Source organism: Crocodylus siamensis, chromosome 5 (genome assembly GCF_052110815.1).
Source record: "Crocodylus siamensis isolate JL-2025a chromosome 5, ASM5211081v1, whole genome shotgun sequence".
Lineage (NCBI taxonomy): Eukaryota > Metazoa > Chordata > Crocodylia > Crocodylidae > Crocodylus > Crocodylus siamensis.
In genome coordinates this window covers 81,737,149-81,763,998 of record NC_143399.1, presented here as the reverse complement: position 1 = coordinate 81,763,998, position 26,850 = coordinate 81,737,149, and the positions used below count along the sequence as shown (strand labels likewise).

At 44.7% G+C, this 26,850-nt stretch overlaps 1 protein-coding gene across 4 annotated transcripts in view; it reads right to left on the bottom strand.

The window, feature by feature from the left end:
• The window catches only part of TMEM245 (transmembrane protein 245), a 149,731-nt gene that overhangs the window by 24,702 nt on the left and 98,179 nt on the right, over window positions 1-26,850 (bottom strand). For 3 of the 4 annotated variants that reach the window (XM_090049554.1, XM_090049552.1, XM_090049553.1), the window contains one exon: window positions 24,389-24,534. In XM_090049554.1, coding sequence (XP_089905680.1) covers window positions 24,389-24,534 — 146 coding nt within the window. The remainder of the gene's footprint in view (window positions 1-24,388; window positions 24,535-26,850) is intronic. The other variant, XR_016442650.1, reaches the window with a different exon arrangement.

The window sequence follows — 26,850 nt, the reverse complement described above, 5'->3', positions numbered from 1 at the left end:
CTGGTAAAAATATCACATCACCCAAAAGAAATGCAATACTTCCACTATTAATACTCCAGCAACCCCATTATCGAGTGAAGTGCTTTGAGATAGAACAATGGTAAGTCCTTGAAGAGGGACAAATGGATCCAACAGCTACAGGTGTTGAGGTAATCAAGATCACTCAGGTCCTGTCGTATCTTCAGAACAATAGTTATCATCGAGAAAGGTTGAGGAGTAATGGACAGTTGGAAGGACGAGAGGAAGAAAGCAAACCAAAATCATCTTTGTTAATGCAAGGAATTGTGGCTCTGGAGCAAAAGACTGAACACTGTATTCCAACTTCTGACAAACGAAAACATCTGAATGTTTCTCCCATTCACAAAACTGTAACCACTCAGTCCATGACAACCCACTCGGATCTATTCTATTCCTGTAAATCAGAATCATTGGATCAAAGAAAAAATTGGGGTTGGAAGGGACCTCAGCAGGTCTAGTTCACCTCCCTGATCAAAGAAGAACCAGCCTCAACTAGAGCATTTCAGCCAGGGCTCTGTTGAGCTGGGCCTTAACCTGCAAGGAAGGAGATTCCACCACCTCTATAAGTAACGTGTTCTAGTGCTTCACCACTCTCCCAGGGAGAAAATTTTTCCTTATATCCAACTTAAAACTCCTTTGCTGCAACTTGAGACCATTACTCCTTGTTCTGTCATTTGCCACCACTGAAAACAGTCTAGCTCAGGGACGGGCAATTATTTTGGGTGAAGGGCCGCTTACCCAGTTCTGGCAAGCTGTCAAGGGCCACATGGGTAGCCCCACCCCTTGACAGGTGCCCCGCCCCTTGTCACCATCTAGAGACCAATGTCCCAGTGTCTTGGGACCAATGTCTCAGGGCCAGCACCAGTGGGACCCAGAGTGGGGCGCAGGCTGGCAGGCATCTGTGGAGCTGGGTTGGGCTGCTCCAGCAGGGAGAAGGGGATCTGGCCCAGCTCCATACAGCCCCTGCCGGCCGGGACCCTGTACCCCTGCTGCCCTGCTCTGGGCCCCGCCAGTGCTGGCCATGGGGCACCCATGTGGGCCCTGTGCACCCGCACACTCCCAGTGCCCCCCAGCCCCACAGGACAGGCCTGGGGCAGTGCGGAGCCCCACCCCATGCTCACCGGCAGGGAATGAACTAGTGAAGAGGGCCAATGTGGTTCCCATTTTCCCAGAGAGCCAGTGTGGATCCCATTTTCCCCAAAGGGCCAATGTGGATCCCATTTTCAAAAAAGGGAGGAAGGAGGATGCAGGAAACTATAAGTCAGTCTTACCTTGGTCCTGGGTAAGCTTTTTGAGAATTATCCTGGCACATGTCCATGAGGGGCCAGCAGGGGAGATTATGCTTAGGGGCAACCAACACAGGCTCATTAGAGGCCTGTCAGACCAACCTGGTAGCCTTCTATGACCAGGTCACAAAATCTTTGGATGCAGGTGTCGTGGTGGACATAGTCTTTATGGACTTTAGAAAGGCCTTTGATACTGTCTCTCACCCCATTCTCATTAAAAAACTAGGAGACTGTTGCACCCAGAGAGTGATGGTGGATGAGTCTTATTTGACCTGGAAGGATGTGGGCAGTGGGGTTCTGCAGGACTCGGTCCTCAGGCCTGCACTGTTCAACATCTTCATCAGCAACTTGGATGTGGGGGTAAAAAGCACCCTGTTCAAATTCGCAGACAACACTAAGATGTGGGGAGAAGCGTGTACGCTAAAAGGGAGGAATAGGCTGCAATCTGACCTGGACAGGTTACAGGGGTGGGCAGATGAGAACAGGATGCGTTTCAACACTGACAAGTGCAAGGTGATACACCTGGGGAGGAAGAACCAGCACCATACCTACAGGCTGGGGGACTCCCTTCTCGTCAGTGCAGAGGCAGAAAAGGAACTTGGAGTCGTCACAGATGCCAAAATGAACATGGGCTGACAGTGTGGGGATGCGGTCAGGAAGGCCAACTCTACTTTGTCATGCACCCACAGATGAATCTCAAGCAGGTCCAGGGAGGTGATCCTCCCCCTCTATGCAGCGCTGGTCAGGCTGCAGCTGGAGTACTGCGTCCAGTTCTGGGCGCTGCACTTCAGGAGGGATGTGGACAATATTGCGAGGGTCCAGAGGAGGGCCACTTGCATGATCAGGGGGCAGCAGGGCAGGCCCTATCATGAGAGATCTAGTGGCCACTTACAAACTAGTCAGGGGGGACCAGCAGGCATTGGGAGAGTCCCTGTTCCCCCGAGTGACAAGAAATAACAGTCACAAGCTGGCAGAAGGCAGATTCAGGCTAGATATCAGGAGGCGCTACTTCAGTCAGGGCGGCTAGGATTTGAAACCAACTTCCAAGAAAAGTGGTGCGGCCTCCTACCCTGGGGGTCTTTAAAAGGAGGCTGGGTAAACACCTTGCTGGGGTCATTTGACCTCAGTACTCTTTCCTGCCATGGCAGGGGGTCAGACTTGATGATTTGCTCAGTTCCCTTCTGACCCTACTAACTATGAAATTATGAAACTATGGAATGCAGAGAAAAGCGGCCCCTCACCCGCCTCGTGGCTGGTGCTCCCCGTTGCAGCTGTTAGTAGCCTGCATGGGGCTGCCCTGAACAGGCACAAGCAGACAGGCAGCCGCACGCAGGCTATGAGCTGCTGCAGCGGGGGAGGGTGCCAGCGCAGCAATCAGGGGAGCCACAGCTGCTCCCGTCGGGCAAGCCCAGAGCTGGCACAGGGCCCAGGCTGGCAGCAGAGGCGGGTTACAAGCTGCTGCTGAGCACAAGGAAAAGGTGGCCCCTCCCCCACCCCACGGCCTGTGCCCCATGCTGCAGCCACTTGCAGCCCGGGTGGGGTTGCCTGTGCCTGCTCAGGACAGCCCTAAGTGGACTGCGAGTGGATGCAGCAGGGAGTGCCGACCACAGGGCAGGTGAGGGGTTGCTTTTCCCCACACTCAGCTTTTTCCCGGGCTCCTTCCCTGTCCGGGGTCCTCCCTCTTCTTCCCCCCCTTACCTGAGGTTCCAGTGTGTTGAAGTCACATGGTCCCAGGCCAGAAGCCCCTACTGAGGCTTCCGGCTGGGGGGGTGGGCCCTGCTGTGGCAGGGGCCCACCAGGCTTCCCCTGGATCCTACTGCCCCTGGTTCCTGTCATTTTTGACAGGAATCAAGGACAAATCAATATTAATTTTCTAAATTTTTTAGGGGCCCCACAGGCCGGAAAGAATGGCCTAGTGGGCTGCATCCAGCCTGTGGGCCATATTTTGCCCACCCCTGGTCTAGCTCCATCCTCTTTAGAACCATCATGCAGGTAGTTAAAGGCTGCTATCAAATCCCCCCTCAGTCTTTTTTTCTGCAGACTAAATAAACCCAGTTCCCTCAACCTCTCCTTATAAGTCATGTCCCCTAGCCCCATCATTATTTTTGTTGCCCTGTGCTGGATCCTCCCCAGTTTGTCCACATCCTTTTTGGGTGGTCCCAAACTGAACACAGTACTCCAGATGTGGCCTCACCAGGGCAGAATAGAGCAATTATTACTTCCCTCAATCTGCTGGCAAGCCTCCTACTAATGCAGCCCAGTATGCTAGTAGCCTTCTCAGCAACAAAGGCATACTGCTGACTCATATCCATCTTATTGTCCACTGTAATCCCCAGCTCCTATAATGGTGCATGGGATTATTCTATCCTAAATGCAGGACTTTGGACTTGTGCTTATTGAACCTCATGAGATTTCCTTTGGCCCAATCATCCAATCTATCTAGGTCACCTTGAATCCCAGCCCTACCCTCCAGCCAGCCTCCCGGCACAAACCCAGCTCAGTGCCTTGCCTCCACCCATGCACGGGGAAGAACCAGGGATGTGCCATGTGGTCAACAGCAGCAGTGCTGGGAGCAGAAGCCAAATCTGGGGTAGATGCAGCATCCTCCTAGCACTGCCAGGGCCCGCTCCATGCCCAGCCTCCACTGAGAAGAGTCCCAGCTGTAGCCCACCCTGCCCCAATCCAGAGGCCACATGCCTGCTCCCCTCCCTCCCATGCCTTCCTGGAATAAAAGCAGCACTGGGAGTCGCCCATCCCCCCATGCTTGCCCCTGTCCCCTCCCTCACCAAGGGAGATGTTCATGTTCCCCCCACATCCCTTCCCTCCCTCCTCCCCTTTGACCACAATGGACTGGCCAGCTGGAGGCACCTCTCCACACTCCTTGCTGCCTGAGTGCTGCACTGTGCTGCGCACAGCACGGGGATTTATTGGCTAAATTATCAGGCCCATCGGGCTGGTATCAGACAGCAATTTTTCTGTATATATCAGTACCGATCCAATATGGGACCGATGCATCAGTGCATCTCTATCAGTTACCACGATACAATTTATTTTACAATATTAAATATGCTTGTGTAAAACCCTATATATTTTAACTGATACTTTCTACTGTCACAATTATTTCCTACTCCTAAAGGTATTTAGTTGAAGTTCTTTTCCCAAGTATTTGAGCAGTTTTGTCAATAACCAGACAGATCATGCTGTTTGTCCTTCCTGACCACTTATAAAGCCTGCCTTAAAAACAGTTTAGGAAAAAAGACAACTACCAAGCTAACTGAGCTAGAATTCTGATTGCTGTATTCTAGCTCATTAATTTAGCACTGTTATTCTCTTTATATGCAATGAATTGCTATTCTTATGTATAAGTTTCATGGTCTGGCAAATAAAAAGGATTATATAAAATTACAAAATGTGACACATCTGGAGCTGTAGGGGAAAATTTATGTATTATATAAACACACAACATCATATAATTATATTATACAGATTACATCTCAATATATTTACATAATTCACATAATTTAATAACCTACTTATCCATCTATGGCACACAAATGTATAACATTTCTTATACAATTTCTCATAACAAACATTTGTCTTCACATACAACTGACATAAGAACTGGACGGGAGTGGAAACAAATGCAAAAAGCAATTTCTGGACATAGGGGAGCTACGGTGTGATATACCTGACTCTCCCTACTTACGTCCCTCTTGACTAAGCAGAGAAAAGTACATCTAACTACTATCACACTAGCAACTGAGATGCACGGTAACCACAAGAACATGAAAGAAAGAACCCATGGTCAGCTGGAATACTGACCCTGTTCAACAACAACTATGTAAGCCTTTTCCTGACCAATTAACAAGTTTGAAAACATACTGCATTTCCCAAGCCTGCACAGGGCCTAGAAAAGTAATGTATTTTCTCAATATTGGATTAAATGGACAATTTTATGGATGGATTAATCCCTGGTATACCTTATGGCAAGATTTACCTAAAGTGTGCACTGAAGCATAGAAAAGCTAGAAATACCTTGGTAGCTCTTTAAAATAAAAGAAAGGAATGTGAATAAAGTATTCATGCACTGTGTATATTTATAATATAATTGCATTTGCACTTCCTCCAAGCTTTTCATTTTCAATATACTGTTTCAGTGTGTTTGGAAACAATGCAACTGGTACAGCCATGGGAGTGGAGGCTAAATGGAGAGCTAGCTAAGTAAACTGTAGAGGTGCACTGGTACATCAGTCTGATATCTGATCAGCACTGATCTACAGAAAATTGCCTTTGTCAGAAATTGGCCTGAAGTGGCCGATAATTAGCCCATGCATGCGCATAACTGAAGCACAGCAGGTAGGCAGCAAGGAGCACTGCTCGGCAGCTTGGAGAGCTGCGTGAAGCTGGAAAGTCTGTTGTTGTGGAGGGGGTGGGGGGAGGGAAGGGGCATGGGGGCGTAGATCAAGACCCCCACAATGAGGAAGGAGTGGGCTGGGCTGGGGCAAGTATTGCCCAGCAGGAGCAGGAGAAGGAGCAGAGTGGAGCTGCAGTTCGTCTAGGGAGGTGCAGCTCCTGCCATTGTACGCCACTTGGCCAGTAGGGCATGGGGGGCACGTGCCCCTGGATCTGCGCGGGACAGGGAGGGCCAGGAAGAGCCTCGCGCATCCCCAGCCCCAGTCCACCCTGTGCAGATCCAGGTATGCCCCCTCCCATACCCTACTGGACAGGTGGCGGGAGCAGCAGCAGGAGCTGCCAGACAAGTGGGCAAGTGCCAGATGAGCCGCTGGACAAGTGGCACGCAATGGCAAGAGCTGGTCCCCCCCAAATGAGTCGCGGCTCTGTCCTGTGCCCTCCTCCTCCCCGCTCCTGGCTGGGCAGCATTTGCCTCAGCCCCACTTCTCCCTCTCCGCAGGGGCCTTGATCTGTCCCCTCCCCCCCTCCCATGCACCTTCCCTTCCAGCACAACAGACTTACCAGCTGCACACAGCTCTCCAAGCTGCTGGGCTGGTATCCAAAATTGAATCCGTATTGGCCGATATGCCTCCTTAAAAATCAGCTATCGGTATCAGCCTCAAAAATCTCTATCAGTGCACCCCTAGTAAATCAGGAATAATTTAGACTTTTACCACATAGGAAAGTGAGGGACACTATTTGGAGTTAAAAAATTAGCCAATTATTTCTGTTAAAATTATCAGCAGTGAAATTAATACTGATTGTTAAATTCTTATTAGGTTTTAAAATTAAAATCACATTGTGATGATTGTACTTTCTTTTCAGCTAGTACTGGCCTGTACTACAATAACCGTGAACCAATCCAGAATTAATTTGGAAAATAAATCTGAATGGTTTTCCCTACCAGGGTCAAAGCATAGATTCTAGCAATTCTGCATTAAAAGTTGAACTGTGTGGCAGGTTATACAGCTACAAAAATTCAGAATGCATGGGCCTACTTAACACTAAATTCAATTAGTGGCATTTAGTATCTAAGAAAGGTAGGGCTTGGAAGGGCCTCAGGAGGTCCAAGTCCCTACTCAAGACAGGAATCATCCCTGGCTAAGTCATCCTGGATAAGCACTTGGCAAATTTGGTCTTAAAGATTTCAAAGTGTTGAGATTCTACAAGCTGCCTGGATAAAATGTCCTTATACACTATAGCTGAATTAGGGGACCTGCGTAGCAACAATTTCAGTTTTATGGAGTGGTTGTTCAACTTTAAGTAATATTTTAAATTGAAAAAAAATCTCTCTTTTCTTTTAGGTGGAATTTTTATTCCATTAATCCTAAGTATTGGACAGACATTTATATATCCTCGTGTAATTTGCATCAGTTTCATATAGCAATGTATAGTGCACTAGGGACTAGGAACAGGCAGACATAGGGCTATCCTGTTGTAGTGCTCACAGCAGCTACTACTGTTAGCAGGCAACGGGGGAGAAGGTAATAGCCTGTTTGCCTTGAGTAAATAGCTATCTAGGATGGACACGGGTAAATGCAACCTAAGCAAGTATAATTTATGCCAGTATTTTTACTTTACTTTTTATTGTTCAAGGCACAGTATTTTCTTGTGCATAAAATGCCATTAAAAAGGGGGGGGAAAAAAAAATCAGTTGCTGGAAACTGGGCATGCATTTTAAAGAAGGGAATACTGTAATGCAGCTTCTGCCCCACAAACCTCTGCCAGGGGAAAGAGAAAGCCAAGTCACATGAGCTTGGCTCTGCTGTATCTCTAAAATGGTGCCAAGCCCTGAGTGCCAAGGCAGAAGCTCCTACTGAGCTGGGTGAGCCTTAGCTGACCCTGCAGGAGCTACTTGCTAGGATCTGGATGTCAGATGACTTGGAAGGTGCTGCTGATTGCCCACCCAGCTCAGCTAAAGAACAGAGAGGCTGGGTACTCTGGGTCAGCTAGCAGCACCTGCAGAGTTCTGCACCGAGGAGGTTAGCAGCATAGCCACAATGTTCTGCACTGCATTGCACAATGTTAGCAGCATATCCACAATGATCCCCCTCACCACTTCCTAATACACCTGCCTGTGCTTTCCCTGGGGAAATACTGCACATACCAGTATTTTCAAGGCAAAAATTCCCCCCACCCCCCCATGATTCTATCTTTCAAAAACAAGGTATGCATCTTATTCAGGTGTCTATTGTATGCAAAAACCTAAAAACAATAATTTTCCAGACTGAATTAAATTACCCCAATTTAGGGACTTTTGTCATCTGTCCACTACTTTTTAAAATGGTGTGTAACCCACACAGAAAGTAGGCTTGGGTAAACTGGACAAAGACAGGAGATGCTGCATGTAGATGGATACCTGTGGCTTTTGTTAGGCCTATTGTCTAAGGATACCTCTGCTGCTTACTGTAAATAAAAGAGCATAGGGTCAATCACATAAGCAGGGGAAATCTGACCCGTAGCCTGACTGGTTAAATTGGGCAACGTTCTTTTTAAAATCAATTGGTTGAGAGAGGATGTGGGTCTAGTAACCCCTGATTTGATGTCACTCCAGGTACATAGGAAGGAGGTTGGTGGGTTAAGTGTGGACCCCAGGAAGGGTTCCAGCCGGAGGAATCAACGTGAAGGGGAACTCTCAGGCACAGAGGAGTGAGAGAGTCTCTGGAGTCTGGAATTCCTCTCCTCTCCCTTTCAGTGTCCCCTTTTTGCTGTCCTTGGTTTGGGGTGGGATAATACCATGGGAGTATTAATCCCTGGAGCAAACCATGAGGATTAGAGCCTGGTAAAGTGGGGGTCAGTATTTGGAGCTTGATCCCAGTTGGTGCTGTAGCATTTCTTGCATCTTAGCTTCACTGGAGAGCTGAGCCCATCTGCGATTCAGCCTGGCTCCCCATCTTTTAAGTTCTTTTGTAGTTTTTTGCCTCAATAGAGCTGGGGATTTGGAACTAGGAATTTCAGGGTGCAATCCACTTGCCCCCCCACAAGCTATTACACAGAAATGGAGATCACCTCTACAGCTTCCCAGGAAGCAATGAGGTGCCCCTTGCACCACAGAAGGACATACACTCTCTAGCTCCCCAATATGCAATGAATCTCAAGGAAAAAACTCATAGGACTCTCCTGCTGAGTAGCAGGTATCAGCATGTAGGCCCCTGGAGCTAACCCTTTGGATGAGTTTCCATGTCTCAGACTGCCTGTGTGTGGCTAGAGTCTCCCCAGAAGGGGGGAAACCTAGAGACTGTGCTTTGCAATTAAGAGTGTTTGAACTCCATCTGGCATTTCCTTTGCCTTTGTTACCGTAATAAACCTATCCTTTGATGTTTATGCTGCTTGCAGGGAGGTGGTTTTGTTTATGTGGAACACCCCAGCCAAATTCAGAAATCAGATTTCTGAGTGGGGGCAAGCCACAGCAAAAATTCATTGCAAACCCCAAAATTGAGCTCCACCCTTGCTGCTGCCAACTGGTACCCAGCAAAAGGGTTACTGGTGTTATGAAAAGTATACCAACCTTTGTTTCTTCTGCTCAGGGTTTTAATCTTAAATTAAGAAACCTCAAATTCTATTGTCCTGATTTCAGGAAGGAATGAAGGGAGGGTTAGAAACATCAGTTTTTATTTCCATTTCTATGCTTTTCACAAATCCTATCCAATGAATGTAAATGACACACACCACTCGCACATAAATAAGACAGACAACTTATGAAACTAGAAAGGCTTTAAACTAAGATTGCTGGGGGATGGGCAGGCAATTAACAGTTCTACTCCAGATCATGTCAACCACAGTAGAAATAACTTGGGTAACCTAAGGGAACCCATTCCTACAACAGCCCTAGGAAAGGTCACATCCTATCACATAAGGAAGCCTAGGACCTCCTATGGCAGACTCAACTGCCTGTAAACAAAGGCCAGGAGCTTGGGAAACTAAGAAGAGAAACTGGCCCTTCTCTTGTGTGATAAAGGTTACTATCTTTTAGGGATAATGTAGACCTGGTGGGACTCCACCTATGACTGGTCTGTTGGTATGGAAGGCTACACCTTGTACAGGAGGGATCGTGTTAGTAAGATGGGTGGAGTTATAGCTCTATGTCAAGGAGCAGTACACTTCCCTCCAAACTGAATTCATAACCATGAAATGCATCTTGAGACCCTCTGGGTTAAAATACAGGGAGAGCATGGGGAAGGAGATATACTCGTAGGAGTCTATTACAGACCTCCCTAACAAGAAGAACTGGACCACACATTCAATATGGAACTAGATGAGGCCACATGCTCCTGATGCATGATTGTCATGGGGGACTTCAGCCTCCCTGACATCTTATGGGAAGAGAAAATAAGCAAATCTGATGGGTTGTGTTTTCTTCCTTGCTTGCTTGCACTGATGACCTCTACCTAATGTAAGAGGTCTATGGGCCTACTAGGGGAGATGCACTGCTGGATCTGGTTATGGCCAAATGAGACAATCTGGTAAATGATCTGAGGATCAAGGGGAAGTTTGGTGACAGTGACCATGAACTGATCACTTTCTCTGTCCAATGGAGGGTGGGCAAATTCTTCAGTAAAACAGAAATCCTCAACTTTGCGAAGGCTGACTTTCACAAACTAAGATTGGTCAGTCAGGCACTAAGAGGCCATGCCCCCTTAGAAAGGGAAGTCCATGAGGAATGGTTATTCCTTAAGAACACAATCCTCGAAGTGCAAGGGAAGTCCATCCTGTCCCACAAGAAATGCAGTCAGCAGGCAGGGAAGCCCCCTTGGCTAAACAGGGAACTGCTGAACCTCCTGAAACTTGAGAGAAGCCTAAACCATATGGAAAACGGGAAGCATCACCAAGGAGGATTACTCAGCACTAGCCCACACATGTAGAGAGCGTTCCAGAAAAGCCAAGGCAAAACCAAGCTCAGGCTAACCATGTGAATCAAGGACAAGAAAAAGTCCTTCAGATATGTGGGAAGTAGGAAAAAAACCAAAGGCAACACTGGACCCCTGAGAGATCAAATGGGGCAGCTGATGTTTGATGCCTAACAAAAGGCCAATCTCCTAAATGATTACTTCGCATCAGTTTTTGACCTGCCCAAGGGGGTCACACATAGTCAGATAAGATGCAAAACACCCAGGGAACAGGAGATGGGCCCACAGTTGACATAGATCAGGTGATGGAATACCTCAAGAGGCTAGACATCCATAAGTCCGTGAGCCTGGATGGAATGCACCCAAGAGTCTTGAAGGGCTTGGCAAACATCATAGCTCACCCCTATAACAAAGATATTTGAAAATTCGTGGTGCTCAGGAGAGGTTCCAGAAGACTGGAAAAGACCCAATATGGTCCCAATCTTCAAGGAAGGAAGGAAGGAAGGAAGGAAGATCTAGGGAATTACAGGCCAATCAGTCTGATGTGAATGCCTGGAAAGATCTTGGAAATTATCATCAAGGGATTCATCAGCAACAGGCTAACAGAACGCAACCTTTTGAATTCCAGCCAACATGGCTTTGTTACTGGCAGGTCTTGCCTGCCCAACCTCATCTCCTTTTATGAACAGGTGACACTTTGCCTGGACAAGGGAGATGAGGTTGATGTCATATCTGGATTTCAAGAAAGCCTTTAACTTAGTCTCCCATGATGTTCTCACAGTTAAGCTGAGAAGCTGCAGCCTCGGCCATCTCACGGTCCGATGGCTGGGAAACCAGATCCGGACCCAAAGAATACTAGCTGATGGGAGTGAATCAACGTGGCACAAGGTGACCAGTGCTGTCCCTCAGGGCTCAGTACTCAGGCCAGTACTCTTCAACACCTTCATTATCTGGATTCGGGCATCAGATGCAGACCGGCAAAGTTCGTAGATGACACTAAGCTATGGGAGAAGATGGTCACACTGGAGGACAGGCTGGGGATGCAGGCTGATCTGGACACGCTCACAAGGTGGGTGGACCAAAACCTGATGGCCTTCATTGTAGAGAAGTGCAGGGTGCTTCACCTTTGGAGGAAGAACCAGCAGCATACTTATAGGCTTGGCAGTGCTACGCTAGCACCATGACCGAAAGAGACTTGGGGGTCTTGACTGACTACAAGATGAACATGAGCCACCAATGTGATGCCATGGCTGGCAAAGCAAGCCAAAACTGGCATGCATCCATTGATGCAGCTCAAGCAAAACCAGGGATGTAATCCTCCTGATTTCCTTGGCCTTAGTGAGGCTGCAGCTAGAGTACTGCATCCAGGTCTGGGCTCCTCTCTTCAGGAGGGATATGGATAAGCTTGAACGCACTCAAAGGAGAGCTACCCATATGATCAAAGGCCAAGAGAGCAAGCCTTACAATGAGAGGCTGAGGGACTTGGGACTGTCAGCTTGGAGAACAGAAAGCTGTGGGGGACTTGGTGACAGCTGACAAGTATAGAAGGGAGGGTCCAACAGGACTTGGGAGAAGAGATGTTCACCAGGACTCCCAAGGAATAATAAGATTTAATGGCCACAAACTCCTGGAAGGCTGATTTAGATGACATCGGAAAAAAATTCTTTACAATCCATGTGTCCAGGGTCTGGAACAGACTCCCCACAGAGGACTTATTCAAAGGTGTCTGGATGTTTTTCTTGCTGAGATCATTTGACCCCAGCAGACTTCTTGCCTGTGACAGGGGGGCTGGACTTGATGGTCTTGCAAGGTCCCTCCTAGCCCCTAATGTCTATGAATCTATAAATTTCAAGTCAAATGCATTCGTGTTAACTATACAAGTCTATGCAAAAGATATTTTGGTACCAAAATGAAAGGTCATACACTGCATGCACTTTCAGTTAAATTTTAGTCAACACTTTTTGGAAAACTTTCTGCAAATATACACCACCAACACAGAAATAAGAAATGTATATATTCAAGATTTCTTTAGCAGTAGCCTTAACATGCTGGAAGACAATTGTTTTCTGTGGGAATTGTATCACCATCTCATTTTCTTCATCTTTCTGTTGTTACCCATTCTGTGACAGTAAATAAGTTAGTTGAAGTTGGGTGATGGATGCTACCTTTACAAAACAGGTTATTTAACCCTTTTTTGGGTAGAAATTGATTTTTTTTTCCAAGAATGGAAGCCAGTTCAATTAAATCAGAGTATTGCAGTTCTCTTTATGGAAAACCTTCCCATTGAGTGTTAGACAATTTCAGTTCAGCATGTTATGCAAGAGAACTGTTTTTTTTAAAAATCTCCAAGGCAACTTTCTGTTTGCTTATTAGGAAAAAAAAACCCAACATCATTTAAGAGTTTTATAGAACAAATTACATAGCTGAATATATTGAAATATTTAAAGGATGAAGAAAATGAAGTAAATAATGATAACTGTCCTCAAATTGAAAACACACAGAATCATCTTCCTAATATTACAAAACAAACTTTTGTAACAACCAGATTTCAAGAATACAGTCACAAAATAAATAAATAAATAAAATGAATCTGGGCTTAAACTCCTTTTTTAAGTTAGCCCTCACCAAATATCGAAAGCTGCAGTAACTTTAAGCCCCAGCCATACCCGTGTGCATGCACTCATGTGAAAATATCGCACACACTAAATTGCACTGAGGCCGTGACAACATGCAACTTAGTAATGTGCAATATATCCACCAGAGCAAGCAGAATGGGAGCTTCAGGGAAGAAGGGTATGGTGCATTCAGGAAGAGAACAACATGCTGCTAAGGGAAAGGAAAATGGTTCAGGCAAAGGTATGCATGCTGCTACTTCAGAGAACCATGATTTTGAGAGTCACTCCTTCAGCCATTCAGAGAATGGGGCACTACCATTACTCCTTGAATCTTATATCCCTAAAGTAGAGGTTTTAATATTTTTACATTAGTGAACAGGCACAATGAGGTAGGTGGTTTATAAAATAACTCCATCCTAAGAAATTGAAATTTTGAAACAAAACCAATGGCTTCTTGTGCACCAGTAACTGGCAATCTACCCAATCACTGAAGTACTACATTATTAGGAAAAAATGTACCTTGAACATCTTTAGTGAAGTATTAATGGACAACGCATATCTAAGTCCGATAAGACGCTGATTTCTTTTTAGGGCCGAGTGGAAGCCCCAGAAAGTCATTCCATCAACTCAAAGCACCAAGTCACCACAAACTTATTTTTATTTTATTTTGTTTCATACACACCTCCCTCTCTCTCCAGAATATTGCTGCTAGTTAGGACATATGCAGTTTGCAGTAGAACAATGGAATGTATGTTCTGTCAAACTGGCTGGGCATTTGCCTCTGCAGTACAGACAAGAACAAGAAGTTTTAAGAGGCAGCACAGAGAAGTGGCAAATAACTGTTTTGGGTTGGCCCAGCTGCTATCTTGATTATTATTTTAAACTGTATCCCTAGTTGCACAGAATTCAATAAAAGTAATCACTTGAAACTAAACAGGATGAGTTCTATCCAAACAAAATTTACATGTGGTCTTATCATTATAATTGTTTTAGTTTTACATAATGCTTTTAATTTCTCTTGGAATACTTCGAAAAGCAAAGTAACTTCCAATAATCTCAATTTACTTAGACCCAATAGACACATCTACACGAGACGCTGTGCATTAGCCTAATAACACTGCACTATAGTGTGTCATGGCAAAAACTGCACTAATAGCCTACAGTGCAGTGTTATTAGGCTAACACTCAGCAAACATCACTAAATAACTGTGCTAGTGCCACTGTGCAGTAACTCTAGGAACTATGCATTTTGCTAGTACTTTATTAAGGAAGTACTAAATTAAATGTGCAGTATCTCAAGTGCATTAATGAATGTGTAGACGTACCCAGTGTGTACAGTCTACTACACCAGTAACAAACTAGTTCACCCATGTACACTTCATCTGCTTATGTTATTGTTTATATTACATGTGAAAAGACTCTAGATACAGAACACTTCATGGCACCACAAATGTTTATTAGGTCTGTGCAAAGTGAAAAGTATTCGCTTCAGATTTGGCAATTCGGAGGGACAGTGATTCGATTCAGTAATTCGAATCATCGTCCCATTTCAATTCGTCCAAATCCAAAAGATATTTGGCACCAAATCTTATTTGGCCATAGACTATACAGGCAGGAAATGCTGGTGTAAGCAGCTGGGGAAGCAGCCACAGTTGGTCCAGCTGCTCCCCCAGCTGCCCCCTTGCCAGGGTGAGGCCGGCAGTCCTGGCAGCCCCAGAAGAAGCCACAGGGGCCGAGGGGAAATGACTGGGGAGTGAACCAAGAGCTGGGGGGAAGCCCCTGTTCGTTCCCCCAGCTCCCCATTTGATTCCCCAGTTCCCAATTCAATCCCCCAGTTCCCTGATCATTCCCCGCCACACTCCCGTGGCTTCTCCCAGGTCTGCCAGCATTGCCTGCGTCACCCTGGTGAGGAGGCAGCTGGGGGAGCAGCCAGATGAGCCACAGCTTGAGCCAGCAGTCCCAGGAGAAGCCGTGGAGGCTCGGGGATCAAACCGGGAACTGTTCATTACCCCAACCCCCAAATATTCTCCCCAGCTCCTGCAACTTCTCCCAGGCCTGCACCCTAGAAGAGGATCTACTAGGGAGCAGCCAAACAAGCCATGGCTGCTCTTGGGGCTGCCAGCTCAAGCTGCAGCTTGTCTGGCTGCTCCCCTGCTGCTCCTGCCAGCACTGCCTAGTGCCTGCCTAAACAGTCTATGGCCGAATCTCCAAATCTGTCTGAATCGAGTCAGAGGCTTCCAATTCGATACGGATAGATTAATGGGTCTCCCAAGTGTATTTGGATTCGGCCGCTGAATCAGGCCAGATCTCCTCTGAATTGAATCTGCTACTGAAGCTTTGCACATGCCTAAAATTTATAATTTGGTTTGATTTTTCAAGTAATGTAAAAATTGGTCCTCTGGTATTACCTGAAACCTGGAAAATGGTTATTCCAGGATTCTGGGCTGTTTCACTTTAATTTCTAATTGAAATCTGAAGAACCCTGCAAATTTGCCAAGCAGAGGCTATTTTACAGTACCCTAGAGCCCTCTTTAAATGTTAACCTAGTATTTAAAGGATGATTATTATTATTATTATTAAAATCTCTGACTGCCAAACCATTCAGTCAAATGAGAAAGACTTGCACCCCACAATTAAGTCTATATTCCTGCCCTTCCAAACAGTCAGATTTTAGTGTGGATATCAACTTCACAGACAGGAAAAAGAGAAAAAGCAAGAAGTGAAAAGAACATACATGAAGATGGAAAGCATGGGGACAGCAATGGCCACAACAAAATTAAGACAACATCATACATGCATTTTGGGGCACCACAAAGAGAAGGGGAAAGAAAGGTAGGTCAGATGAAAGAAACTGAACAGTGGATATTCAAAATAAAGATGTATAGGACAAAGAACCAGTGGAACAACAATGAATAGGGATGAAGGAAGATAAAAATAAAACAAAATTTATAATTAAAAAGCAACAAGGGAGCAACTACTGCTTTTGACATATCACACTATACTATTTATATCATACATCATATTATTTATTCTGGTAGTATTAGTAGTACTTTAGTGTTATGCCCAAAAGATACTCAAGCTGTGATGCAACGGTACTCCCCCCCCCCCCCAATTCACATTCTGCATCTTCCATGTTATAACTAGTGCCAAATGACATGAAAAAAATTAGAGCAATACAAGGGAGACAAGATGTGAAATAAGTTCTCTATAATGAAATGGTTGCATTTACTTGATTATTCATTCTCTGTCCATAATACAATCCTGCAAGAATCTCACACTTATGTCTCATGCTTCTGGACTAGATCTAGTAAACTCATCTAACTCTCAGCATTTATGACCCTTTAAGACACACATGCCACAGGCTAAGTAAGAGTTTCACCATGCTCTCATTTTGAGTATTTCAGAGGCTTCAGAACTTTACCAGCAAGCTCTGAAAGAGCATGAAACTTTCTACACTCTAATTACATTAAACAAAACACACATATTAACAAGTATATTAAGGAAAGAAATCAACGATACCAAACAGGAAAGGAGAATGGACAAAAGGCTGAACATTCTAAGTGGGACACAAATATGCTAAAGGGAACTCTACAAATTATCTTGTCAAAGAAGTACAATCACAAGGGAAGTACAGTAACTGTTTCTGGGAAAGTCTCTTAAATTTGGAGACTATATTATGAGGAATGTCCTGAATTAAATATTAGTCACAAATGAAGTCACCCCCATTTGGCAAGTTTTTTTTTTTTAAAAGTAAAGGTCAGTATAGGACATCCAACAAAGACCCAGTTTTCTGTTTGACAAGGAAAAATGTGGTAAAACCTGGATTTTCTCATTTCAAGTAAAAAACTGGATTTTCTCCTTTAAAGGAGAAAAAAAAAAAAAAAATCAGGGAACCATGTGTTTTGCCTCACAGGCTGTCAGAGTTCCAGCCTGCAAGGGGTTGGGGAGAGCAGGAGGAGGGCAATCAGCAGGGGAGACCATGTACATGCATGCACATACACATGCTGGAAAGCATCCCACAGGTAAGTCTGGGGTAGGGTAAAGGGAGGAATTGAGGCCCCCATAGAAAGGAAGGGAGGGAATTGGGCAGGACTGGGGCTACTGCCCAGCTGGTGTGATATGTGGAGCTTAGGGCTTGGGGCCATGTATGGCTACAGAGCCCAGACAGGGAGCAGGACAGAGCTGCAGGTGGCTCATCAGGTGGTGAGGGAGGCCGGCTCCCTGCTGTTGCGCCTACTCCTGGGGGCCGTATGCCCCCCAGATTTGTGCATGACGTGGGGGCAGGCAGGGCACAACGGGCAACCTGCTTCCCTCCCCACCCCAACAAGGGCTCTGCTCTTTTCTTGCCATACATGGGGAAGGGGGAGCTGGGCTCTGTGCTCTGCCCCAGCAGCCGCTGCCTCCCATGGGCAGCAGTCAGGGCTCAGGCACTGCTGTGAGGGGCAGGGGGATGCAAACCCAGATCCCTAGGCCCTTTAGACCTGGCAGCTGGGTTCCCTGCAGCAGGAGTGGGGTGGGGGTGGGGCAGGGAGCTGTGGGTGAGGAGTAAGGGGCAATGGCACTGACAGGGCACTAGCATATCAGGGCTGCTCAGTACCAAAAAGCAGTGTGGAAGCCAGGGGCAGAGAGGGGAAGGGGGAGGAGGAGGGGAGAGCTGCAGTTGGCCCTGCATCCTGGTGAGTAAAGGGGGCAGGGGGAGCTGATTTTCCATGATAAAAAAACCCACCAAATTAAGTACCAAAATGTATAGGTATTTAGAATTTGTTATATGATAGTGACTGAGGCACTGGCAGGCTTTCAATTTCCCTTAAAAGTTTAAATATATCAATAAAACATTTCATAGATTTCATAGACATTAGGCCTGAAAGGGACCTCGGAAGATCATTGAGTCCAGCCCCCCCACCCAAAGGGCAGGAAGTCAGCTGGGATCATAGGATCCCAGCAAGATAAGCATCCAATTTATCCATTGTTTTCAACTAATACCTGTATAGTAACATTTCATTTTAATCATGGAAAAATGTGGTTTTGGGGGTTCTAAATCAAAGAATTTGTTGGGGAGGGAGGGGGTTATCAGGGAATTTGTCATCTTTAAGAAGAGAAAAGCAGGATCCCCAATCATAACTGATGAAATAACAAAATTCTTTCAAGGTGTATCCTAATGAAATCCATTCCCTTCCCCAAAACGCACCACCCCAATTTAATTGCCATCCTCCAAGGTACATTGTGACATTCAAAAATTCCAATGAAGAAAGTTCAGGCTAAATAGGAAATTTATTCTTATTTCAGAATAAATTCTGTAACACAAAAGGACCATTTAAAACAAAATTTTACTTTACCGCCTGAATTTGTGGAATCTGCATTATGGAATGACAATAATATGAAGCTTTATACATAGCCATATTTTAGACATTCCTCTGACAGATTAAGCTGTTCTGCATCAGATCATGTAAGCCTTGACCTAACCATTTAATTGCAGGACAGCCAGGTCACAACAGTGAGAAACGGAATCCATCATTTCAATGCGGTTCTTTAAACAACAGTACTGCCTACAGGCTTATATTAAAACCAAACAAGCAAAGATGTGTTCACTTTCTAAAGTTTTTAGACCATTTCAGACAATCCTAGGATTCTCACAGGCAGGTTACACATGAATGGATGCACCAAAGGCCTAAAAGATTTTTTTAATGCACTATTAAACCAGACCCACAACTGGATGGTGCCAGAGTACCACACTCCAGGGTGCCTTTGCCCTCTTAAGTATTGTGAAGGGAGTCAGAAGAAGTACACTGGGTGCAGACAGGTAGCCATGTGAAAAAGTTGGTCTTTTCTGAAAACAGAAGCTCACAAGTCAAGATGTAAAAGTCTTGTGCAGAGACTTCTTCACTGATCAGTCTGAAAAGGACTGGCTGGCATGTGTTAAGGTCTCTTAGCTCAAGTGTCTAGAATATAACCTGAAAGGTAGTGCCAAGGCATGAGACACAGAATCCTGCACACTAACAAAGTTAATCTAAACATAGCAACTTTCTTAAATTATTTGGCACGTTGTTTCATGGATGCAATGAGACTGAATTAATGTTTGAACTCTGCGACAGCTTAAGATGGCATCATTACCAAGTAGGTGTACAAAACTGTCCCCTTATTCGATTCAGATTCGGCCCAAATCAGGGACAGTGATTCCATTCATTGATTTGGATCACTGTCCCCGATTCAATTCAGCCAAATCAGAATTTGAAGATTCAATGCTGATCCAGAGAATCAACAGTTTGGACACAGACACAGATTTAAATGTTTTTTCTACATATCTTGAGGTAGCAAGTGCAGCTTGTGAATGCAGTGATGCTGGGGCACATGGAACATCCCACAGGAGTGCAGGGGGGCCCTCCAGGTGCTCGGTGGTGAACCCAAAGTGGACTGGAAGTACTTCCAGTCCACTTTGAGGTCTGCCAGGTAGCACACTGGGGTGCCCCCCTGTGCCTCCTTGGCTTGGCGACTGGCTGCAGGTGTCCCCAGGTGTCCCCCCCAGACACAGGAGGGCCAAGCCAGGGGAGGTATGGGGGGCCCCCCCAGCCCATGCAGACCCAGAAGTGCTTCTGGTCCACTTCCAGGTCTGCTACCGAGTACGCTGGGGAGCCCTCTTGTGTTCCTATGGGATGCTCCATATAACATAGCATCACAGCGTTCATAAGCCCCTGCTACCTAGAGGCAGAGCTGACCCGAGCAGGGTGCAGGGCCCAAGGCAAATCAGCACGAGGGGCCCCACACCCCTGCTCTGATCCCACGGCCCCAGACCCAAATAGCTGCTGCCGGCAGCGGCATCAGCAGCAAAGGGAGGAGGGGGAGCGAGCAGCTGGATGTGGAGCCACCACTCTGCAAGCCCCCAAAAAGCACAAGACCCAGGGTGGTTTCCCCAACTGCACCCCCCCCCCCAGGACGGCACTCCCTAGAGGCACATAGAAAAAACTTTCAAAGCTTTGTCTATGTCCAAATCTCTGAATCAATTTGGAGGGTTCCAATTCGATTCTAAGAGTTTAAAAGGGCCCTCTGATTTGATTTGGATTTGGAGATTTGGCCATCGAATTGGGCCAAATCTCTGCCGAATCAAATCAGGACCCGAAGCTTTGCACAGCCCTATTATTAAGCAATTCATAAAGCCACTGGAGCTTACTGATTTTCTGTAGTACATCCCATATTACATCAGCATATGATTTAATATAGAAGCCATATAAGATTCTTTGCAATTTTTAGGTCACTACTCTTCATAGGTCAATGATAACTGACCTTTTTTAGTAGAAGAGATACTTGCAAAACTTTAACAAAAGAATCTTCTTGAAAGAAAGCTTAATGAATATGCATTCAGTACTTTCAAAATCACTTGAAATCTGACAAACAAGGAATAAACAGCTATGCATAAGGTATAAGCTAACTACATCAGGAATAATAAACAAAAAAACAACAACAGACATTAGTCTGACTAATGAAAGTATTAGTCACCAAGAAACTGGTCTAAATTTGGCAAACACCATCTTATGAAAATTGATTACCTTAATAAAGTTATTCCCTTTATCTCAATATGATTCATAGCATCTCTAATCCTGCTTGGGGTTTCAGATAATGAATCTTAAGAAAAAGCTCATATCTATTCTAATAAGTTTCAAAGGGAAATATTTAATACTAGGAGGAACCCCCCACACTAAACTGAGTTGGACTCTTGTGTTTCATAACAAAAATCTTCTGTCCAGTAGATCAGCATCCCTTTCGCTCTGCTTGTTCTTCTTCACTGACCCCACGTATGTTGATTATTGTTTCATTTAACTCCCTGCTTATTTCTATCCCTGCATTTTGCTGTTCTCCTGGATGATGATTTAATCCCTTGCATTGCTTAAAACAGGACCTACAAAACTAACACGATCTCTTTATGTGCCATTCTGGAGCCAAGATCTCATACTGCCTATGCCAGCAGCACTGAGAAGTTACTTTCCAATGTTGCACTGCTCTGTTCCCTTGTACCATGGGCTAACGAGTAAAATTTAGAAGAGATTTAAATCATCACTTGCTGGAATTCACCATTCAGCACAGGGTGTCAAGGGCCTGCAGCAAGACGGTCGCCCTAGACTTTAGAAGGGCCAACTTCAACAAGTTGAGGAGACTAGTGGGGGAGGCGCTGGGGTCCTTGAGGGCAGGGGAACTCGGTGTCCAGGATGAGTGGTCGTTCCTTAAGGAAATGATACTCAGGACCCAAGGGGAGTCCATCCCAACAAGATGCAAGGGTGGCAAGAGTGCCCGAAAGCCCCCCTGGCTCACCAAGGGTGTTTGGGAATGCCTGCTTGCCAAAAAGGAAGCGTACACCCAGTGGAAGGGGGGTGCTATCTCCAAAGAGGAGTCTACCTCCTCTGCTCGGGCCTGTAGGGGGGCTGTCAGGAAAGTTAAGGTGGACATAGAGCTAGGACTAGCATCCAAGATCAAAGATAATAAAAAGTCCTTTTTCAAATACATAGAGAGGATGAAGAAGGCACCGGGTAATGTGGGGCCCCTGCAAAGTACGCTGGGCAATCTGGTGGTTGCGCCAGAGGAGAAAGCAGAACTCTTTAACCAATTCTTCATGTCCGTTTTCTTGTGCAGGGCCTGGGACTTCCCCACCGTGATGCCAGATGGACTTGAGGGGAACGCCTCCAGACCTCAGGTTGGGGAGGACCGGGTTAGGGAGCTTCTGGAAGGGCTGGACGTGTTCAAGTCAGCGGGTCCAGATGCTCTCCACCCCAGGGTGTTGAGGGAGCTAGCTGGAGTTATTGCAGGGCCCTTGGCACGGCTTTACGAGTGCTTGTGGTGCTCGGGTCAGGTGCCGGATGACTGGAAGATGGCTAACATGGTCCCCATCTTCAAAAAAGGGAAGAGAGAGGACCCAGGCAACTATAGACCCATCAGTCTTACCTCTATCCTTGGGAAACTCTTTGAGAAGATCCTCAAGGAGCACATCTGTGATGGGCCGGCTTCAGGGATGATGCTCAAGGGCAACCAGCACGGTTTCATTAGGGGCAGGTCATGTCAGACCAACCCGATTGCCTTTTATGATCAGGTCACAAGGGCAATGGATGCAGGTGTTACTGTGGACGTAGTCTTTCTAGACTTCAGCAAGGCCTTTGACACTGCCTCCCACCCCATCCTCATTAAAAAACTAGGCAACTGTGGCATTGATGCCTACACAGTCAGACGGATTGCAGATTGGCTCAAGGGTCATACCCAGAGGGTGGTGGTGGACAGGTCATATTCAACCTGGGTGGAAGTGTGCAGCGGAGTCCCCCAGGGCTCGGTCGTGGGGCCTGCACTGTTCAGTTTCTTCATCAGCAATTTGGACAACGGGGTGAAATGCAACCTGTTTAAATTTGCTGATGATACCAAAATTTGGGGTGAGGTGAGCACGCTAGTAGGGAGGGAAAGACTGCAACAAGACCTGGATAGGTTACAGGAGCGGGCTGACATAAACAGGATGCGTTTCAATATTGACAAGTGCAGGGTGCTGCACTTGGGCAGTAGAAACCAGCAGCACACTTATAGAATGGGAAACTCCCTTCTTGAGAGCACGGAGGCAGAAAGGGATCTTGGAGTCATTACTGACTCCAAGATGAACATGGGCCGACAATGCAAGGTCACAGTTGGCAGGGCTAACTGGACCTTGTCATGCATCCACAGGTACATCTCTAGCAGAGCCAAGGAGGTGATCCTCCCCCTCTATGTGACGCTGGTCAGGCCACAGCTGGAGTACTGCGTCCAGTTCTGTGCGCCCCATTTCAGGAGGGATGTGGACAACATTGAAAGGGTCCAGAGGGGGCCACCTGCATGATCCAGGGACTACAGGGCAGACCCTACATTGAAAGACTGCAGGACCTAAACCTGTTCAGCCTTCACAAGAGAAGGCTGAGGGGGGACCTGGTGACTGTCTATAAACTCATTAGGGGGGGACCAGAAGGGTTTAGGGAAGATGCTGTTTCCCCTAGCGCCCCCTGGCAAGACAAGGAACAATGGACACAAATTATTAGAGAGTAGATTTAGATTAGACATCCGCAAGAACTACTTCACAGTGAGGGCAGCTAGGAGCTGGAACCAACTTCCTAGGGCAGTGGTGCTGGCTCCTACCCTGGGGATCTTTAAGAAGAGGCTTGATGACTACCTGGCTGGACTCACTCCTGCCCAGGCCAGGGGTCGGACTTGAAGATCTACAAGGTCCCTTCTGACCCTACTTCTATAATCTATGATAATTTAATTTAAAAAAAAAATCAACTTAAATCTTTCACAGGAGATGAAATGGCTACTAAGCAACTGTGGTCAATGAAAAGCCCACAGTACTTCCTTAAGAGAAGGGCTGTTAATCTCCCAACACAATTTCAAGTTAATTACTTTCTGCTACCTAAATTTTCCCTTCAATTTCAAATAGATTCAGTACTTATTCATCTATTATCCTAACACCTTGTTTAGCACTGCTGTGACCTTTCTGATGACCTATCTCAGATATGGCTGTATTTCAAACATATAACACTGTGTATACTACACATGCTGCACATTTTATAGTTTGTAAAAGCAGTTTTATATATATTAGGTTGAAATGTATATCATCTTTGAACCCAAAATATATAAAACTACTTTTACAAATTACTAAATGGGTTGGGTTTTTTGTTTGTTTTTTTTAGATATTTAGATATTATGTTCTGGTTATTGAAAGCTGCTAGTGTTGTTAAAAACAGAGACATATTTCTGTGAAAATGAACTGAAAATAATGGCATTGTATTGAAATATAGTCAAATATTAGCAAATTATATTTTTTCCAAAGCTTCAACAATTGGGGCTGCCTTTTTGGAGGAAGGGGAGTATGGAAGTAGAAAGTTCAATGTGGATCAGTTTGAATTAAGTTTCTATTCTGTTTCCTCTCATTGGTTGCACACAGGTCTCTAAGGATCTTCATAGATGTTCAGGTACTTCATTCCTATTGAAATGCATTTTAATATAATCAAATGCAAGATCTGACCAAAAGTGCTTGGAACATGAATGGCCATTCCCAAGACGATGAAACCATTAACATTAAACTAAAAAATATTAAACAAACTAAAGTTATTCAACATTCATGCAATGAAGTATCACAGAAATGTTTACGTAAAATAGTAAGAAAGCAAAAATATACCTTATAGCCTCTTCCACAGATTGGCCAATGATATTTGAAGTTGGCCCCGGCTGTGACAAGGGTGTCAGGTTAAGCACCCACTTCACTGGTTTGTAGTACTCATCACTGGAACTTAATAGATAAAACAACGTGGTGAGGAAAATCACCTGAAAAACAAATCACAGCTTAAAATACAAGTACTAAATACTATAGTCCATTTAACATAATTAGGAAGGACAAAATACTACCAGATCAACTTAGCATCAGAAAAAATAAACCTTATCAATTAAATCAGCATATTTGTCTGTAATTTGCACCTGTTCAAAATGGATTTTTATGGTTTCCTCTAAATATTCCAGATAAGCATATTTGTAAGTATTCTTTCCACATACAGTAGTAAATTCACTACTCCTACACTACAGAGTTTTTCATCAGGCATGGGGAATTAAAACATGTAGTATATGAAAACTTGAATTATGACTCACTATTTTTAAAGCAAATTGTTTGGAGTTGTTTCAATATTAAACAAGCATTGCACAGACAGACATAATGGGATGAAATTAAGAGACAGAAAATTTCAGCTTGCATGTTAGAGCAAATCTTCCCTGCCTGAAACCAATGATTTTGTTTCTCAGCCCCTCCCCCCACCTAAATGATAGTTTTAAAGCAAAAAGTGTCCATAAAATCATGTAGTCTCACTTCCTGTGCAACCAAAACTATTACATTTAACCCCACTTTATTATGCTCAATAACTTTTTGGCTAAAACAAGTCTTCTACAATAAACCCAGCTTTAATTTTAAGTTCCCAAGAAATAAAGAATCCACAGTTCTTCTTGCCAGTTTGCTCACTATTAAACATTTATGCCTTAATTTACTCTTGAATTTCCTGCAATTCAGCTTCCAATCATTTGTCCTTAGGTATACCTTTCTCAATTAGATAAAAAGTACACTTTCATAGCCAGCAATTCTCCCATGGTGGTCACTCTTCACTACACTACAGTAGTTTCCCATTGCTCACTATCAGTTACCTTCTGCTCTTTGTTTTTATTCATAACCCATTCAAAAAGTGTTCAAAATTTCCATATTCTCTGTGGGGATTTCAGGTGACCTTATAACACCTGGATCTTTCATCTTCCTATTCTTCAATATGTGAGCTGAACTCACTATTCACTGTACCGCCACAAAAATTCTGTAAATATTTTCAAAGTAGAATACACTCGTGTCGCTGATTACAGCCTTTGTTTAAGCAAGCACAACTACTTTGACTTCAAGTTCAGATGCTTTTGTTCGTCTCAGTCTGAATTCTGCAGATCAATACTGAGTTAAACTCAGACAACAGATTTATTTGGATGCAGACAGTGTTTGCAGCTAAATGATGGTGTTGTTTGACTTTCAGCGTTCTCTTGTTATTACAAAGAAACCCTGAAGGATGTGATACAGTGGCAAATTAAAACTGCAAACTTTTGAAACCAACAATCAGTTAAGTGGTGGACATACAGAAAACTAGTCTCAAGAAGAAATTTGATGAAGAAATGTTTAGCTGGATTTAAGCTTTTTGTTCTAAGCATGCAGAGACGTTCAAGTGAAGTGCTTTGACAGCAAATCTAGTGTTATCAAAATCAAAACAAAAAGTCTTTCCATAATGTCAAACTGGACCATTTTCAAATTTTTTCACCAAAACATTTAGATTTTTCATTTTCGAATTACTTGTCAAAACATATTTCCTCATTGTTAATCAATGTTAAAAATTGACAGCATTAAATGTGATGGACATAAACCATATCAGTCATCTCAATATCTAGTCTAATTTCAAGGTGTTATTTATAGACATTAGAACTAAAAACAGCCTAACATGTTTTTCCTGTATTTCAGAGTTCCACATGGGCATGCAATTTTCATTGAGACATGGAGTTTGCCATTTAAAGAAAGTAAAATTTAGCATTTTGGCACCATTACTAGACCAAAACAACTTTTCAATTTGATAAAATTTTGTTCCAACTAATTTTGATAGTGCAATTCATTGATACTACAAATACAACTTTTTGCTAATTAAAAAAAGAGTGGTGAGGGGGCAGTATGGTAACATCTGGGGAAACAACTACAAATCACACTGAAAACTAAGAGTTTCTCAGAGAAATTCAGACCCCTGGCAGATGTTACATTCATTGTGTAATTAACGCACAATAAACTGTAACATGCTGCACATTTAACCAATTTATCACATAATAATAGTGATAAACTAGACACAAAAATGTCCCATGTTTGACATGGAACACCTTTGTGAGTGGTTTGTATCATGTTTTAAACTGAACATGTGTAATGTTGAAGGATGCTTGGGGAGTCTAGTACAGAGTCACTCCCCTGTGCTGAGCTTCCCATAAGCCTTATTTAAAATTTCCCAGCTCCTGGGGTGCCCAGCACAGGGGAGTGACCAGGCTGCCTGGACACTGGCAAATTTAAACCCAGGCCATGCAGACTGGCAC